At 47.2% G+C, this 17,697-nt stretch overlaps 1 protein-coding gene across 1 annotated transcript in view; it reads right to left on the reverse strand.

Moving 5' to 3' along the window:
* The window catches only part of LOC128058566 (fer-1-like protein 4), a 39,627-nt gene that overhangs the window by 12,815 nt on the left and 9,115 nt on the right, over positions 1 to 17,697 (reverse strand). Inside the window, exons 20-35 of the mRNA XM_052651050.1 lie at positions 13,225 to 13,312; positions 13,035 to 13,151; positions 11,069 to 11,221; positions 9,746 to 9,899; positions 9,519 to 9,643; positions 9,154 to 9,288; positions 8,855 to 9,028; positions 8,292 to 8,408; positions 8,041 to 8,202; positions 5,792 to 5,987; positions 5,591 to 5,646; positions 5,398 to 5,529; positions 4,732 to 4,774; positions 4,168 to 4,268; positions 3,954 to 4,091; positions 3,733 to 3,849 (exon numbers count right to left, since the gene is read on the reverse strand). Of these exons, the coding sequence (XP_052507010.1) occupies positions 3,733 to 3,849; positions 3,954 to 4,091; positions 4,168 to 4,268; positions 4,732 to 4,774; positions 5,398 to 5,529; positions 5,591 to 5,646; positions 5,792 to 5,987; positions 8,041 to 8,202; positions 8,292 to 8,408; positions 8,855 to 9,028; positions 9,154 to 9,288; positions 9,519 to 9,643; positions 9,746 to 9,899; positions 11,069 to 11,221; positions 13,035 to 13,151; positions 13,225 to 13,312 (2,008 nt within the window). The remainder of the gene's footprint in view (positions 1 to 3,732; positions 3,850 to 3,953; positions 4,092 to 4,167; positions 4,269 to 4,731; positions 4,775 to 5,397; positions 5,530 to 5,590; positions 5,647 to 5,791; positions 5,988 to 8,040; positions 8,203 to 8,291; positions 8,409 to 8,854; positions 9,029 to 9,153; positions 9,289 to 9,518; positions 9,644 to 9,745; positions 9,900 to 11,068; positions 11,222 to 13,034; positions 13,152 to 13,224; positions 13,313 to 17,697) is intronic.

Genomic DNA, 17,697 nt, shown 5'->3' on the forward strand with positions numbered 1-17,697 from the left:
GTTGCAGCAGCAAAGAGAACTAATGCCTCCTTCTACCAGCACTGCGGTAGAGTTCTACGGCTGCCCTGCCCCTGTCTAATCTTGCCAATCAAAGGGAGGGAAATTTCTGATGGTTTCAATTATTTGCCTGTCAGATTACAATTAAGGTGCAGGTTTTGTTGTTGTTTTGTTTTGTTTCTTTGGTCGCACTGCGCAGCCTGTGGGATCTTAGTTCCTGTGCAGCCTGTGGGATCAATCGAACCCTCACCACCTCCCACCCCCTACCCCCGCACTGGAAGCACAGAGTTTTAATCTTTCAAGATTTGAAATAGCTCCATTGGAATTCCATCACCTCCACTAGCTGTGTTCGTAGTGATGCTTTCTAAGGCCCACTTGACTTCACATTGCAGGATGTCTGGCTCTAGGTGAGTGACCACACCCTCGTGATTATCTTGGTCATGAAGATCTTTTTTGTACAGTTCTTCTGTGTATTCTTGCCACCTCTTCTTAATATCTTCTGCTTCTGTTAGGTCCCTACCATTTCTGTCCTTTATTGTGCCCATCTTTGCATGAAATGTTTCCTTGGTATCTCTAATTTTCTTGAAGAGCTCTCTAGTCTTTCCCATTCTGTTGTTTTCCTCTATTTCTTTGGACTGATCACTAAGGAAGGCTTTCTTATCTCTTCTTGCTATTCTTTGGAACTCTGCATTCAGATGCTTAGATCTTTCCTTTTCTCCCTTGCTTTTCACTTCCCTTCTTTTCACAGCTACTTGTAAGCCCTCTTCAGACAGCCATTTTGCTTTTTTGCATTTCTCTGGTCTTGACCCCTGTCTCCTGTACAATGTCACGAACCTCTGTCCATAGATCATCAGGCTGCACTGGGTCTTAATTGCAGCCTGTGGGATCTAGATTCCTGATCAGAGATCAAACCCGGGCCCTCTGCATTGGAAGGGCAGAGTCTTAGCCACTAGTCCACCAGGGAAGTCCTGCTCAGTCAATTTCTATAGCCTTTTGTTCTCCGCCTGTGAAATAATTTTAAACAGCTGTTTTGTATTTTAATATTTGAAAACTCTAACATCCAAAGCCTTTAGAGATCTAATTCTCCTTTGTGTTATTTCTTTCTAACAATTTTTCCTGATGATTGTTTTCTTATATAGATTGTCATTTGGGATTGTGAACCCAAATTTGGTTATCTAAATCTTTGGAGTCTGTGAAGCCTGATTTGGGACCACTTTAAGCGGATTTCTCAGCTTTGAGTTTTCTGGATTACGCAGATAATAAAATCTCAAGTCTTGGGTATTTCCCTGGTGGTCCTGTGGTTAAGAATTCAGCTTGCAATGTAGGGGAGGTGGGTTGGATCCTTGATTGGGGAACTAAGATCGCACCCGCTGCAGAGCAGCTCAGCCAGTGAGCTGCCGCTACTGAGCCCGTGCACTACAACTAAAGTCTGTGTATCACAACATGAAGATGCCACGTGACACAACATAGCTCCTGAATGCCGAAATTAAGATCTGATGCAGCCAAATAAAGAAATACATTTTTTTAAACAAAAATTCAAATGCTAAATCAGTGTGAGGGCAAAACTCTAATAATAAATCCTCACAAAAGGTATTTTTTCTGTTTCACCCAGCTGGAACAGAGGCTAAGACAGACCATTTACCTTACAGGCTCCTTTTCCAGTGGGTGGGCTTCCTCTTGACTACCTTTCACTGACAGTAGAGCCCTTCCTGGGTCCTGCTTTATGCAAGTTTCTTAGCTGTGTCTCTCACCTTTTATAGGATGTTCGGTATTAGAACCTAAGGCTTGGGGTCCAGATATGGAGAAATCCTCTCAAGAGAATCGGACTTGAGGGCTTGTTCAGGGATTCCTGCTGTTTCTTCATTCGGCCATTGAGAATTCCCCTTCCTATGAGTTTAGGATTTGTATAAAAGACTGCTTATCTAGCATTTCTAGATGTATTATATCAGGAACTTATTTCAGACCATCTATGCTTCAATGCTGTTAGAAGCAGAAGGTCCAGATGACTGCAAGGTCTCCAGAGACTTCAGGAAACAGGTGTTTTATGATATAAATAGAAGGGAGGGAAGGACTTCCCTGGGGGTGCAGTGGTTAACAATCTACCTTGCAATGTAGGGTTCAATCCCTGGTCAGGAAACTAAGATCCCACATGCTGTGGAGCAACTAAGCCCAAGCACTGCAATGAATACCCAGTGCAGCCAAAATTTGAAAAACAATAAATAGAAGGGAAAGGACCTTCTTTCCTAGTCTAGGATGAATGTACTGTTGGGACTGAGATATGGGAAGTGGGAGCAGAAGGAAGAGGGGAGTGGGCCAAGGGAGTCTGGACTTTTCCACAGGTACAAAAACACCTATAAAATAAGGATAATTACCAAACTAGTATGTCTAGTCTATTAGTAGTCTAACAAACTAGACCAAGTTACTGATGCATCATCTCATTTGATTTTCCAGTTGCTCTGAAGACAGCATATCTTATCTGCCTGTAGACAGATAAGGATACTGAGCCGCAAAACAAAGCATAGTGGGACTTTCCTGGTGGTCCAGTAGCTAAGACTCTGCACTCCCAATGTAGGAGGTCCAGATTTGATCCCTGGTCAGGGAACTAGATCCTACATGTCACCCTCGCACCGTGACTAGAGAAGCCTGCACACTGCAACGAAGACCCAGCTCAGCCCCCAAACAACAAAATAAAAATGCTTTTTAAAAAAGCAAAGCTTTGTGCCCAAAGTTAAACAGTTCATGTGTGATGCAAAGCTGTTCCTCTTTACAGCTTGTATTCATGGCTAGAGACACCAAAAAACAAAAAGAAAAATGTTCACAGGAAAGAAGCCGTTATAATTAGATACAGAACATTTTGTATTGTCCATGCCCATGAAACATTAAAGGAAAAAGAGCCAAGTAATTCACATTATCTAGTGTATGCACAAGGATGCTTGATTATGGCAGAAGAGGGCCACAGAATGTTTCTTTAAATTACGCCTTAGAACCCCTATATTTAAACTAGATAAAAGCACAGCATCTGCTCTGGGCTGGGAGTAAATGTGTAGCAAAGCCCTCACTCCCTTCATTCGCTGAGATGCATTTAAGGAAACCTTAGGGCCCTGCTGAGTGCCATATGAAAACCCTGACGGTCCAGTGGTTAAGAATCCACTTGCCAATGCAGGGGACACACGTTCAGTCCCTGATCTGAGAAGATCCCACATGCCACGGAGCACCTAAGCCCACGTGCTGTGACTACCGAAGCCCGTGCTCCGCAACAAGGAAAGCCTCCGCAGTGAGAAGCTGGTGCACCGCAACCAAGAGTAGCCCCTGTTCACCCCAGCTAGAGAAAGCCCTTGCATAGCAGTGAAGACCCAGGGCAGCCAAAAATAGCTAATTCATTCGATGATTGATTTTTTTTTAAGTGAAAAAAAATCCTGCAACAATGGGAAGACCTGTACAAAGCCTTTGGTGGGAGGCCATCACGAAGCTTTATGGATTGTGCTCTTCCTGGAATTACTCTCCGCATTCTTTTAATATGAGACTAGAACTACGAATAAGGGGTCAGAAGATCTAAGTAGTAAATTCAGGTTCTGCCATGAGCAAGTCTTGTAACCTTGGGGAGTCTCTTCACTTTGTGCCTAAGATTTCCCACCTGAGAAATGAAAAAGCTGGACTCCGATCCCTTCTGTCTGTAGGTTTTGTGTACATTACCTTTGTTCGACTTAGAGGCATGCAGGGTCAATGGATGCTCACCTTTACAACATATACTCTAACCAGGAGCTTGATGGGCTGGTTCTGTGGGATACCCCGGGAGATCTGGGGCTCAGAGAAGGACACTGCCTCTGATTCTGGGTAAATGAGGAAGGAGCCCTGGGTGGGATGGGAGTGGGGAGCAGAAAAAACACTGCTAAGAGAGACTTCCTCCTGCATCCCCATCTGTGCTCCCTGGTCCCCCATTCCTCCCCCAAACATACCTTGAACTTGCCCACAAGCTTTCCAGACCCTTCATCCTCTCCATCTCCACCCTGACTCCCCTGCCCACGATACAGGGGAAACACATTCAGCCAGTCTTCAAAGTGGTTAAACTCTTCCTCCAGGGAGGTGTTGTAAATCTGAAAGGCAAGGGCCTCAGTGACAGCCTGATGTCTCAGAATCCGAGCAAAATTCCCTCTCCCAACACCCAGTTACCTTCAGAGTGGCAAGTGTTCTTTTCTGGGACACAGAGCCTTTGACTTCAGGCTCACTCTGGTCGTGGGCTTCCCCATCCACAGAAATGGGGTGAACCCCATCTGGGAATAGAAGAAATGCCCCATTAGAAACTGGTGTGGGGCTTCACTGGTGATCTAGTGGTTAAAAATCACCTGCCAATGCAGGGGACACAGATCTGATCCCTAGTCCGGGAAGATCCCACATGCCGTGGAGCAACTAAGCCCGTGTGCCACAACCACTGAGCCTGCGTGCTCTAGAGCCTGCAAGTCACAACTGCTGAGCCCACACACTGCAGCTACTGAAGTCCATATGCCTAGAGCCCGTGCTCCACAACAAGAGAAGCCACCAGGATGAGAAGCCTGTGCACCACAAGAAAGAGGAGCCCCCACTAGCTGCAACTAGAGAAAGCCTTGCACACAGCAATGGAGGCCCAGCACAGCCAAAGATAAATACATAAATCTTAAAAAGAGAGAAAGAAAGAAGCATGGTGTTGGGAAAGGGAGGGAGACAGAAAGAGGAAAAGCAAGAAAGCCCGTCTCTTACCTGAATCCCCAGGGTCATCCATTTCATCCTCATCAAAGTTGGCCTGAAATTAATGGGCAGGTCAGAGATCCTTCCCTTCCTTTCACCTCCTTCATCTACCCCTTTCCCAGGATAGGGAGCTGGGAAACTTTAGTTCAAGTTCTAGCTGGGTAAGCCCACTTGTGTTTTCAAAGCCTTAGTTTATCATGTAGTCCTGCTATGTAACCATCAGTCACATGTGGAACTGCTGAGCACTTGAAACGTGGCTGGTCCAAACTGAGCTGTGCTCCAAGTGTAAACTACACACTGGATGTCAAAGACTAGTATAAATTAAGACTGTAAATTATTTCATTATTAATTGTTTTTGATAGTTACTTCTTGAAACGCTATTGTAGATATACTAGGTTAATAAAACATATTATTAAAAATCAACTTCAACCGGTTACTTCCACTTTTTAAAATATGTGGCTGCTACAAAAGTTAAAATTGCATATGTGGCTCACGTGATATTTCTGTTGGACAACACAGCTCTAGATAATGGAGCTAATAATCCCCAACTGCTCAAACTGTGGTGAAGATGAGCAAAGATGGCTGTAACAGTTTTGAAAATCTGTAGAGCTCCATGTTTGACCCTCCTCTGCCTCCAGCTCCACCACTCCCACCCCCAGCACCTTCCCCTGCTCCCACCTGGCCCTGGAGCTCCTGCAGTGATGCATAGTATTTGGACCACCAGTCAAGCTCTTCAGGCTCTGGGATGTCCTCCTCCAGCCCTGGGCCTTGAGTCAGGAGGCCTCCCAGAGGCAGCTTCTTCAGAGGAGCCTGGGGGAGCAAGAACTCAGTGCCCCTAGCCCAGCACCACCCTCCCCCCCTATTCCATCACCTTTAGGAGCCGTCTGGGTGTCCCATCGGCCCTGAAGGGGTCCAGGGACCTCTGTCCTGAGAGGGGACAAACGACACCAGGAGAAGGACAGGCAAGTAGAAATCAGACTCCATGTCCCACTGGAGGGTCTCCAGGAGCCATCTCAGCCAGGAATTAGATGAAGACTTCTGTCTGGTGGCCCCTAGGGGGAGAGCCCCTTACCCTGAGGTTCCTTGGGGACCAGGTCCCCTGTCTCCTCCTCTTCTTGCTCCTCAGGGGCATCCTCTTGACCCCGGAGAGTGAATCTCAGCATATGGGGGACAACGTGGGATCCCACAAGCACTGTGCGGCCAAAGGCCCGGCGCTCGATCACCAGGATGCTGAGAGGGGGCTGCAGGTAAGGCTGTTCCGGCAAGTCCTGGCGGGGGAGAGAGGACCTGGATCTCTGCACACTTGGGGAGGAGGAAGAGGCCGCAGTGGAGACAGGTGAGAAAACAAGGCAGCTAAATGTGCATTCGAAGTCCACAGCCCCACCGAGTCATCTCTGGTGAGTCTCTGCCTTCCCAACCCACTCCCCCGCTAAAAAGGGGACACAGGCCTGGATTGGAAAGGCTATTGTGTCACATGACATAACAGATACAAAAGTAATTTGGAGCCTACAAAGTGCTATCAGAAACATGAAGTTGTTGTTATTATTATGTAAAGGAGAAATACTCAGTTTGCCAATATAGACTTAGAACCATAAAATTATATATACCCTTTAATCTAGAAATTCTGTGTCTATCAGTGAATCCTGAGTGGGGAGGGGGAACACAGTTATAATACTGTATTGTTGGTTTTATTTTACATGTATGTGATAATCACAGCACAAAAGAGGGAGAAATGGAGTTAAATAGAGCAAAGTATTTCTATTTTACTGAAACTAAATCAGTGTTAATCTGAAACAGACGGTGACAAATCAGTATGCATACTGTAATCCCTGGAGCAACTACTAAGTAAATATCAACTAAGGAATTAAAGTAGTGAAAGTGAAGTCACTCAGTCGTGTCCGACTCTTTGTGACCCCGTGGACTGTAGCCTACCAAGCTCCTCTGTCCATGGGATTCTCCAGGCAAGGATACTGGAGTGGGTTGCCATTTCCTTCTCCAGGGGATCTTCCCGACCCAGGGATCGAACCCGGGTTTCCCACATTGGAGGCAGACGCTTTAACCTCTGAGCCACCAGGGAAGCCCATTAAAGTAGTATACAAACAAATATCTATTTAATACGAAAGAAGACAGTAAAGGAGGAACAAAAAATAAATGAAATGTATAGAAAACAAATAGCCAAGTGGCAAATGTAAATCCAACCGTATCAGTAATAACATTAAGGACATCCCTGGTGACACAGTGGTAAAGAATTCACCTGCTAACGCAGGCAACAAGGGTTCCATCCCTGATCCAGGAAGATTCTACATGCTGTGGGGCATCTAAGCCTGTGTGTGGCAACTGCTGAAGCCCAAGTGCCCTAGAGCCCGTGCTCTACAATAAGAAAAGTCCCTGCAATGAGAAGCCCAGTCACCACAACTAGAGAGTAGCCTCTGCTTGCTGCAAGGAGAGAAAAGCCTGCTCACAGCAACTAAGACCCAGTGCACCCAAAAATAAATAAATATTAAAGAGCCTTTATTTCACTGGCTCCTCCTAACACACTTCTGTCCCTTTTTCAAACAAACAAGCAGACAAAATAAAACTCAAATCAGACACGTGATTTGACAAGCACTTAAATGACACTGCCAGAATTTGACTCCAAGCCCACACTACAGTATGGTAATTACAAAGTAAACAAAGAATGTATCTATCTTTCTAACCCCTGGTGTCTCAGTTTCCTTCAGACTCCCACTTACGACTTTTGGCTAATCCACTCAATCAATAGAGCCAATAGAGCATTACCAGTTCATGGATTAATCCAGGGATCGGCTAATCATTGCCTGTAAACCAAGTCTAGCCTGTTGCCAGTTTTTGTAAGTAAAGTTTTCTTGGAACAGTCATACTCATTCATTTCCTTGTTGTCTTAAGATTGTGTATAAAAGCAGAGTTGAGTAATTGCAACTGAGACTGTATAGCCCACAAAGCCTAAAATCTTCACTAGCTTGCCCTTTATAGAGGGGCTTCCCTGGTGGCTCAGTGGTAAAAAATCCACCAGCGATGCAGGAGACAGGAAATGTAGATTCAACCCCTGGGTTGGGAAGATCCCCTGGAGGAGGAAATGGCAAACCACTCCAGTATTCTTGTCTGAAAAATTCCATGGACAGAGGAGCCTGGCAGACTACAGTCCGTGGGGTCACAAAAGAGTCAAACACAACTGAGCAACTGAGTACACACACCCTTTATAGAAAGTCTGGTGACCCCTGGGTTAATCTAACATAACAGCCAGGAATTCATCATCTCATCCATTTCTCAGCCCAGCCCTTTGGCCCCAGCCCATGTCCTCACCACTGTCAGATGCTTGACGAGCTCGGTGAAATTGGGATTCTCACGGTAACTGGCCAGGACCTCAGACTCCACTCGCCGACCTGCCACCTCCAGCACAACCTGGGGCTGCTCCACCTCGAACAGATGCACGCGGCCAAGGCCCCTGAGACCCCAGAACAGTACCTGAAGTTGGGAAGTGGGAGATTCAGGGGCCTGTACCTCACTGAAGGACACCCAGATGCGGGGAGGGCGGGAGGATGTGAGTTCACTACCTCAACACGGAACTCCCTGAGCACCGGGTGCACGTGGGGTGGCAAGGACAGGCGTCCAGAGAAGGGCTCAGCCAGGAGGGTCAGGTCCTGGGGCTCCACATCGCTGGGCTCTGAGGGCTGCAGGGAGACGAGCTACGAGCTCAGAGAGGAATCAGGAAGGAGGAGGGGAAGTCTGGACTCAGGGTAAAGACATGGACGACTGCTGGTGAGACAGAAATCCAGAGGAACCTGGCAAGGCTAGATTGGCAGGAGGGGGTTGTCTCGGGAACAGCCATGTACAGGGAGAGGATGGGCATCTGAGGCAAGGCGATCGACCCATAGCCTGGGTCCTCTGGGGTTGGAGGCCTGGCAAGGTGAACCAAGGGAAGGTCTACTTCGAGTATTCCCTGGAGTCAGGAGGTCCAGGGAGGTGGCCCCAGGACAGACCTGCAGCCCGCATTCTCTGGGGGCAAGGAAGTTGGAGGAGTAACCCTGCGTCGTGCCCACATTCCCAGAGCGAGAGGACCTAGAGGAATTGCAGGAGTGGTCCACAGGGTGTCCCAACTAGACCCCAGCACTCTGACCTCAAGCCTGCTACTGTAGTCCAGTTCAATGAGCTCAAAGGTGGCGATGAGCTCCCCCGCTGCCCGGGGCCCCTTCCTCAGGGGGAAGAACTGCAGTTTGGGGTGTTGGTAAGGGTCCTCCATCAGCTTCACCCTCGGGGCGGCCAGCGCCCTGCCCAGGAACACATCGGGGCCCTGCGGGGAGCAGAGCAGTGAAAACAAAAGTAGAAGAGGCTCAGGAACCCGGGGAGGGCGCACCGAGACGAGGAGAGGAGGGTCCTTGGCGGCGGGAACCGAGGTGGGCCCCAGGTCACACTCACCAGCTTATTGTGGTCAAAGACATTGACGATCACTAGTGGGGGCTCATCCTGCAGGTGCTCCCTCCTCCCGTCCACGATGAGCTGATCAAACACCAAGAGCTCATTCCACAGAGGGCTCAGCGTCTGCTCCAGGACCTTGAGGGCCGTGCAGGAAGGGAGGTAACAGCAGGTAGTATCAGGAGAACCCGTCACCCCTAAGACCCCCTAGTTCTACATCATACATCACCCCCTAAATCAGGGCGATCTGATCCAACATCCCAAAATAGAGGGCAGAAGAGAGACTGGGAGCCTTGGAAGAAATTCAGTTCCCACCCACCTCGTCTCCCAGTGCCCCTCCACCACCCACCTCCTAGCCCAGCCCTCACCCGCGTGGTCTGGCATTGCGTAGAGATGAGGACTCGAGCAAAGGGGTCTGAGAGCCCACTGTCATCTGCTGCCAGCACCCCTCGGGACTGGTACAAGTGGGCCCGGAGCTGGAAGTAGCTGAAGTCTGGGGTGGAGGGAAAGAAGGGGCAGTGTGAGCTCAGGGACCACTGGAGTCCCTGACCTCAGACCCCTCTGAATCCCCAGCTGAGCATCCAGCTCCACTCACCGTCCCGGTACAGGCTGTGGGGCAGCCCAGCTGAGGGCTCAGGCAGCAGGTCCACAGGGAGCTCTTCAGTGCAGGCCTTGGCTTGCTTGCCCAGCCCCAGCCACAGGAAGAGCTCCAGCTTGGCACAGACTTCACCAGGGGCTGCACCCGGTGCCTGTTGTGGGAGGAGCCATGTTAGGGCCCCACGTCTTACTACCCCTGCGAGACCAGTCGTCTTGCTCCTCCGAGGCAGGCCTCTGCTCTCTGTATCACCAGATCCCTAATTCAAAGAGCACTCCCTGGGGACCTCCCTGGTGGTCCAGGGCCAAGACTCCGCACTTCCAATGCAGGGGACATGGGTTCTATCCCTGGTCAGGAAACTAAGATCCTACTTGCCTGGCAGCATGGCCAAAATAAAAACCAAACAAAAAAACAAAGAGCACTCCCTGTACCTGACCCTCTTCATGCCCTCCACCTGAGACTCCATCATCCCTAACTTCCACTCCCCATCCCCTCTGCCCAACACTGCCACCTCCTATGCCCCAAACCCCAGACCCCAAACCACGCTCTGAGTTCTGCACTCCGCTACCCCACACTCAGCCCTCTGTCCCCTCATCCCCAGCACATGAGGTTCCCTGTCCCTTACCCAGAGGTCACAACTCACCACCAGGGACCCCTGCTGGTGTCTATCCCAAGGACACTTCATTTAGAAATAGTCTGCCCCCAAATCAGCTGAACTTATCAGCAACTAATTAGTCCCATTTTCATAACCCAGCCCATCTGTCAGAGCCTAGTCAGCAGAAGGGCCAATTCATGCTCAGAGATGACAAGATCTGCTGTTTATCTCACATCAAAGCTCACCTGGGTAAAGGCACAATTTCATTTTGGCATTTTAGATAATTAAGAGTTTGGTATCCTTTTTAAAATTCTTTTGCCACGTGGCACAACATGTGACATACTTTTTAAAAATAATAAATTTCTAATTGAAACATTTTAATTTGCTAGAAGTTTAAAAATCAAAATAAAAACTTTTTAATTAAAATTTTTGACTAAAAAATTTCAATTAAAAAAAGTTTAAAAAATAAAATAAAGAGTTTTAAGGGAATTCCCTAGCGGTTCAGCGGTTAGGACTCTGCACTTTCACTGCCAAGGACACAAGTTCGATCCCTGGTTGGGGAACTAAGATCCCACAGGCAACATGGTGAGGCCAACAATTATAAATAAAAAAATAAAGAGTTTGGGACTCCTACTGTGCACCGTGTGGCTCTGCCCCAATGCCTGTGCTACCCTAAGAGCCTCATCCCACCCCAATTCCCAGCACCCTCACCCCCCAGGACCCCTCACTGTGAGCAGCAGGCTCTGGATCTTCCCACAGTCCCGGCCCCGTTCCTCCTCCACCACAGAGAACAGCACATCCTGGGCAGGAATCCGGGCCCAGGCCACACGGCGCCGCCCACTGAGCATCCAGACCAGCACATCCGGGAGGGGCGGCTGGGGCTGCAGGCAGAGAACTGGTTACAGCGGTGAACTTGGAGTCGAGACCACCTGCTCCCACAGCTTCCCTTGGATGGACGGGCCAGATGTCCATCTCCAGCCCTGACCTCTTCCCAAACTGCAGGTCCATCTGGCCACCTACATCCTGGACATCTCTCCCCTGGATGCCCTACCCCTACAGGACAATTTTTTTTTCCGGTCTATTTATTTTTGTTTTTAATTATGTTAAAATACACAAAACATGGGCTTCCCTGGTGGGTCAGGTGGTAAAGAATCTTCCTGCAATGCAGGAGACCCAGGTTTGATCTCTGGGTTGGGAAGATCCCCTGGAGGAGGGCATGGCAACCCACTCCAGTATTCTTGCCTGGAGAATCCCATGGACAGAGGAGCCTGGTGAGCTATGGTCCGTGGGGTTGCAAAGAGTCGGACATGACTGAGCAACTAACACTTCCACACTTTCACTCAGACATAATGTAAAATTTCCCATCTCAGCCACTGTTAAGTGTACGGTTAGGTAGGACATTCACATTGTTGTGAAACTATCACTGTTGCTCACCTCCAGAAGCTTCTTCAACTTTCTTCATCAGTAGGACTGACACTCTGTAGCCATTAAACACTAACTTCCCATTTTCCCCTCCCAGCCCTGACAATAACTATCCTACTATCTCTCTATGAGGGACTACTCTAGGTACCTCATATCAGTGGAATCATATGTACTTGCCCTTTTGTGATTGGCTTTTTTCATTTATCATAAAGTCTTCAAGGTTCACCATGTTGGAGCATGTGTTAGCTTGATTTCCTTCGTTTTCCCTCCTCCCAACCTGATTTCTCTGCAGTGATCCCCACCTCTCCTTCCACTACTCTGCTTTCCAGCTGTCCCTTTGCACATGTTCTTTATCCTTTCATACTTGCCAAACTCCAACATGCCCTTCAAGATCTGAGACCAAGGACTTCCCTGGTGGTCCAGTGGTTAAGCATCCGCCTGCCAATGCAGGAGATGTCAGTTCGATCCCTAGGTTGGGAAGATCCCACATGCCAAGGAGTAACTAAGCCCATGTGCCATAACTTCTGAGCCCACACTCTAGAGGCCATGCTCCACAACAAGAGAAGCCACTGCAATGAGAAACCCATGCACTGCAACTAGAGAAAGCTGATATGCAGCAACGAAGATCCAGCCCAGCCATAAATAAATGCATAAATACGATTTTTTGAAAAAAAAGAAAAGAAACCTGAGACCAATATCCAGCTCCTCACTCTTTGATCCTAAGGACATCTTGGTTCTGGTGGTCAAAACTTTCTGTGCCTTTGGAATGACTGAGCTTCAGAGTAGAGCAGAAATGGCTTTGAAGGCTAACTCTGCCACTTAACCAGCCATGACATGGTGGATCCATCACTTTCCTTCTCTAAGCCTTAGTATCTGCACTTGTCAAATGAGGTACATCTTCCCAAGGTTGTTGAATTACACAGGATAACACATGCAGATACTTAGCAAAGGAAACTTTCTAAAAATGTGAACTTCCTTTACCCTTCCCATGTGTTGTGTTCAGAGCTTCAGACCAGGGAAGTCATGCCAAGGAATGTACTCTTAAATCTTCTTCCGAAGAGATCTGACTGTTCCCTGCATCCCTGCTGGGTCCAAGAATGTACAACACCCTTAGCTGCTCCAAATGGAACTTGGTTCTCTATTCAGAGCAACGGATCCTATGGCCGGGCATGGATCCACAGGACTAATATTAGGTCAGTCCTACCCAAAGGCCCCTGGTCGGCTTAGGAGAAAGGGTATTCAGGGTGGGAAAATGGATGCGTAAGGCATTACCTCCTGGGCCAGGAAGCGCAATTTCACCAGGAGCTTCTTGGCCAGCGCCACTTTCTCTGGCACATTTCTCTCCCTCAGGCCCCGTAGGAGCCGCAATCCTTGCTTTGCCAACAGGTTCTGAAAAGTCAGGAAGAGAACATGAGCGGTGGGTCTCTGCTGGGTGCCCCTGATCCCCTTCCCCAGATCGTACCAGGCTATACACCAGCAGTTTCCCTCGGCATCGATCCAGGGTGTTGGGCCGGGTCATCGTCCTGCACTCAGCACCGTGGCAAAACTGTCTGCATGAGCAGGGGCAGGCATGGCAGGTGGGAACCCTGTCTGTTAGGGGCCACCTTCCGCAGAGCAGGCCTCCCACACCAGCCTCCCTCACAGCTCCTCTCCGTCTTGTTCACAAATAGGCATCCTTGGGGCTTCCCTGGTGGTCCAGCGGTTAAGAATCCGCCTTGTAATTTTAGGGACATGGGTTCCATCCCTGGTCCGGGAAGATCCCACATGCTGTGGAACTATAAAGCCCATGCGCCACAACTACTACTTAACCAATGCTCTAGAGCCCACAAGCTGCAGCTACAGAAGCTCCCAGAAGCCATGCTCTGCAGCAAGAGCAGCCACAACAACGAGAAGCCTGCACGCCACAACTAGAGCCATGACAATCCACCACAGCCGAAAAATAAAATAATCTTTATAAAAGAAAAATAACAGCCCTGGGGCAACCCAGAGGGATGGGGTGGGGAAGGAGGTGGGAGGGGTGTTCAGGATGGGGGAACACGTGCACCTGTGGCTGATTCCTGTGGATGTATGGCAAAAACCACCACAATACTGTAAAGTAATTATCCTCCAATGAAAATAAATTAATTGTTAAAAAAGTAAAAAATAACAGGCATCCTTCCTCAGTTAAGGACGGCTTCTATATTTGGACTATTTCCCAACTCGTCAAGGCCAGCATTGCTCTGGAGCCCTAGAATATACTAGAAATTAACTATTTACTGCCCTGGCTACTCAGTGTAGCCCAGGCCCAACAGGATTGGTATGACTTAGTTAGAAACACAGACTCTCAGCCCCACCCTGACCTTCTCTGTCAGAAATCTGCATGTTTATAGTCGGAGGATTCAAGTGCATATTAAAGGCTCACATGGGCTGTACTTGACAGTTCCAACATGGACTAAAGATAGTTCCAAGAAAACATGCGCAAACCAAGTGCATGAGTTCCAATGACTGCCCCACCCCATCTGTCTAAAAGCAAACCCTGCTTCACTTCAAAACTTCCAAGTCTCCTTCACTGCTCTTTCTCTCACTCACACTCCACAGCAACCCATCAGCATAGCACTTTTTATTGTTGTTGTTCAGTCACTGTCGTGTCCGACTCTGAGACCCAATGAACATGTCATATCACTTAGCATATCACTTAGGCTCTGTTTTCAAAATACATTCAGAATCTGACCACTTTCCTCCTTTCCAGGCCCACCCTGGTCTAAGCCACCATCACTCTCACCAAGATTATTGCAATAGCCACCTAGCTGTTCTCATTTCTTCCACTCTTACCCTCTGGCCTACAGAATGTTCTCAATACAGCATCCAAAATGAGTTTTTCAATGCTTTTCAGACCATTTCACTCCTCCCTAGAAGTTTCTCATCTCAGAGTTAAGAACAAAATACTTAGAATGGTCTTAATGGGGAGATTTCCCTGGTGGTCCAGTAACTAAGACTTGGAGCTCCCGATGCAGAGGGCCCTGGGTTCAATCCCTGGTCAGGGAACTCGATCCCACCTGCTGCAGCTAAGAATTCCCATGCCACAACTAAAGACCCCATAAGCCAAAATGAGGATAGAAGATCCCACAGGCCTACTAAGACCTGGTAAAGCAAAATAAATACATAAAAATATTTTTAAATGGCCTAAAAGGACCTACATGCTCTATTTCTCTTTAGTTCCCTGTCTTCATCAAATATTACTCTCCCCTCAAGTTCAACCCTACAGTCACATTGGCCTTTTTGCTCTTCCTTGAATACCCCAAACCTATTATCTCAAGGCCTCTTATTAGCTGCTCCCTATGCTGGAATGTTTGGCCCTAGACCTTCCCATAGCTCATTCTCCCTTTCTTTGTTAAGGCTTTTGCTCAAATATCTCTTCACAGACCTTCCCTGGTCATCCCATCTCAACAACCCCTCCCACTTCCTCCATCTTCATCTCTGCTTTTTCTGTTTCTCTAAATAGAATGTAAGCCATGGCAGGGACTTCATTTTGATTACCACTGTATCCTCAGTGCCTGGCACCTAATAGATGCTCAAAAAACACTTGCTGGGTTAAGTAAAATGATTTTAATCCATGGAATTTGGGCCCCTTTTTGACCCCCCTCCTCAATGATTTCTTAACTTTTTACTGTGGAAATTTAAATATATATATATATAAAATAAGTGACTCCAAAGATTTTTCACCTAATACTGCTCCCAGAGCTTATCTTTTTAACTTATAAAGCTCTTTACTCCAAGACTTCTACTGACAGACACAATTTGAGTGACAAGGGCCAAAACTGCACCTGCCTCTTGAGAAACCTGTATGCAGGTCAGGAAGCAACAGTTAGAACTGGACATGGAACAACAGACTGGTTCCAAATAGGAAAAGGAGTACGTCAAGGCTGTATATTGTCACCCTGCTTATTTAACTTATATGCAGAGTACATCACGAGAAATGCTGTGCTGGAGGAAGCACAAGCTGGAATCAAGATTGCCGGGAGAAATATCAATAACCTCAGATATGCAGATGACACCACCCTTATGGCAGAAAGTGAAGAGGAATTCAAAAGCCTCTTGATGAAAGTGAAAGAAGAGAGTGAAAAAGTTGGCTTAAAGCTCAACATTCAGAAAACGAAGATCAAGGCATCTGGTCCCATCACTTCATGGGAAATAGATGGGGAAACAGTGGAAACAGTGTCAGACTTTATTTTTGGGGGGCCCCAAAATCACTGCAGATGGTGATTGCAGTCATGAAATTAAAAGACGCTTACTCCTTGGAAGGAAAGTTATGACCAACCTAGACAGCATATTAAAAAGCAGAGACATTATTTTGTCAACAAAGGTCCATCTAGTTAAGGCTATGATTTTCCCAGTGGTCATGTATGGATGTGAGAGTTGAACTATAAAGAAAGTTAAGCACTGAAGAATTGATGCTTTTGAACTGTGGTGTTGGAGAAGACTCTTGAGAGTCCCTTGGACTGCAAGAAGATCCAACCAGTCTATTCTAAAGGAGATTAGTCCTGGGTGTTCATTGGAAGGATTGATGTTGAAGCTGAAACTCCAATACTTTGGCCACCTGATGTGGAGAGCTGACTCATTTGAAAAGACCCTGATGCAGAGAAAGATTGAGGGCAGGAGGAGAAGGGGACCACAGAGGATGAGATGGTTGGATGGCATCACAGACTCAATGGACATGGGTTTGGGTGGACTCTGGGAGTTGGTGATGGACAGGGAGGCCTGGCATGCTGCGGTTCATGGGGTCGCAAAGAGCTGAACACGACTGAGCAACTGAAATGAACTGAACTGCATGATTTCTAAAACTTCACTTATTAACATTGCTATTGATTAAAAATTGACAAGAGAAAAATATCTTCTTGACAAGATTTAGAGCCACAGAATTGGATTCAGGAAAATTAAATGTGGTAGAAATAACAGCAGCACACACAAAACCACACTGGGTAAAGCTATAAAGAGTGAAATATTATACGAGTAAATCTTTCATTGAAAGTTCCCTGCCAAAAAATAATTTTAGTAATAAAATAACTAAGACTTCCCTTGTGGCTCAGATGGTAAATAATCCTCCTGCAATGCAGGAGAAAATGGTAACCCACTCCAGTATTCTTGCCTGGAGAATTCCATGGACAGGGGAGCCTGGCAGGCTACAGTTCCATGGAGTCACAAAGAATCAGACATGACTAAGCAATTAAAACTTTCAAAAAAAAAAAAAATCAGTGAAGTGAAAATGGAAATAGTTTCATTGCATCATATAAAAAAATCAAGCAAGTAGTTAAACTGGATTAAATATGGTTGCTCTTTTGGAGACATAGAGAACATAGACAGAGAAGAGAGCCTTACAGTGAAATCCAGGGACACAGTACATGAAATTTGTAACATTCAGAGGTCAAGATAGGAAAACCAGGGACATGGAAGTCAACAGGAGAGTCTTTGAAGAAGGAGGGTGGGGTCAACTGTGTTCACCTCAGTGTTTCACTGAACTGAAAGGTTGATTGAGATAAAGAAAGAAAAGTAACCACCAACAACCAAGTCTTTAGCTGAGTTCTCCTCTTCCTCCCTCCCTCTAAATGTTGGAGCTTGCCAGGTCCCTGGAATTTTCTTTTTTCCTTTTTCTGCTCTCTAGATGATCTTATCCAGTCCCATCTCTGTATTAACACCTCCCAATTTTACATTTTAAGCTTTGAACTCTCCCTAGAGCTCAACTCATAGCTAATAGCCTAGCAGATATATCCATCTAGAAGTCTAACAGAAGTCTATTTCAGGGACTTCCCTGGTGGTCCAGTGGCTAAGACTTGGCACTCCCAATGCAGGGGACCAGAGTTTGATCCCTGGTCAGGGAACTAGATCGCACATGCCACAGCTAAAGAATTCACATTCCGCAACTAAACATCCCACATGCAACTAAGATCTAGAGCAGCCA

Source organism: Budorcas taxicolor, chromosome 13 (assembly GCF_023091745.1).
Source record: "Budorcas taxicolor isolate Tak-1 chromosome 13, Takin1.1, whole genome shotgun sequence".
NCBI lineage: Eukaryota > Metazoa > Chordata > Mammalia > Artiodactyla > Bovidae > Budorcas > Budorcas taxicolor.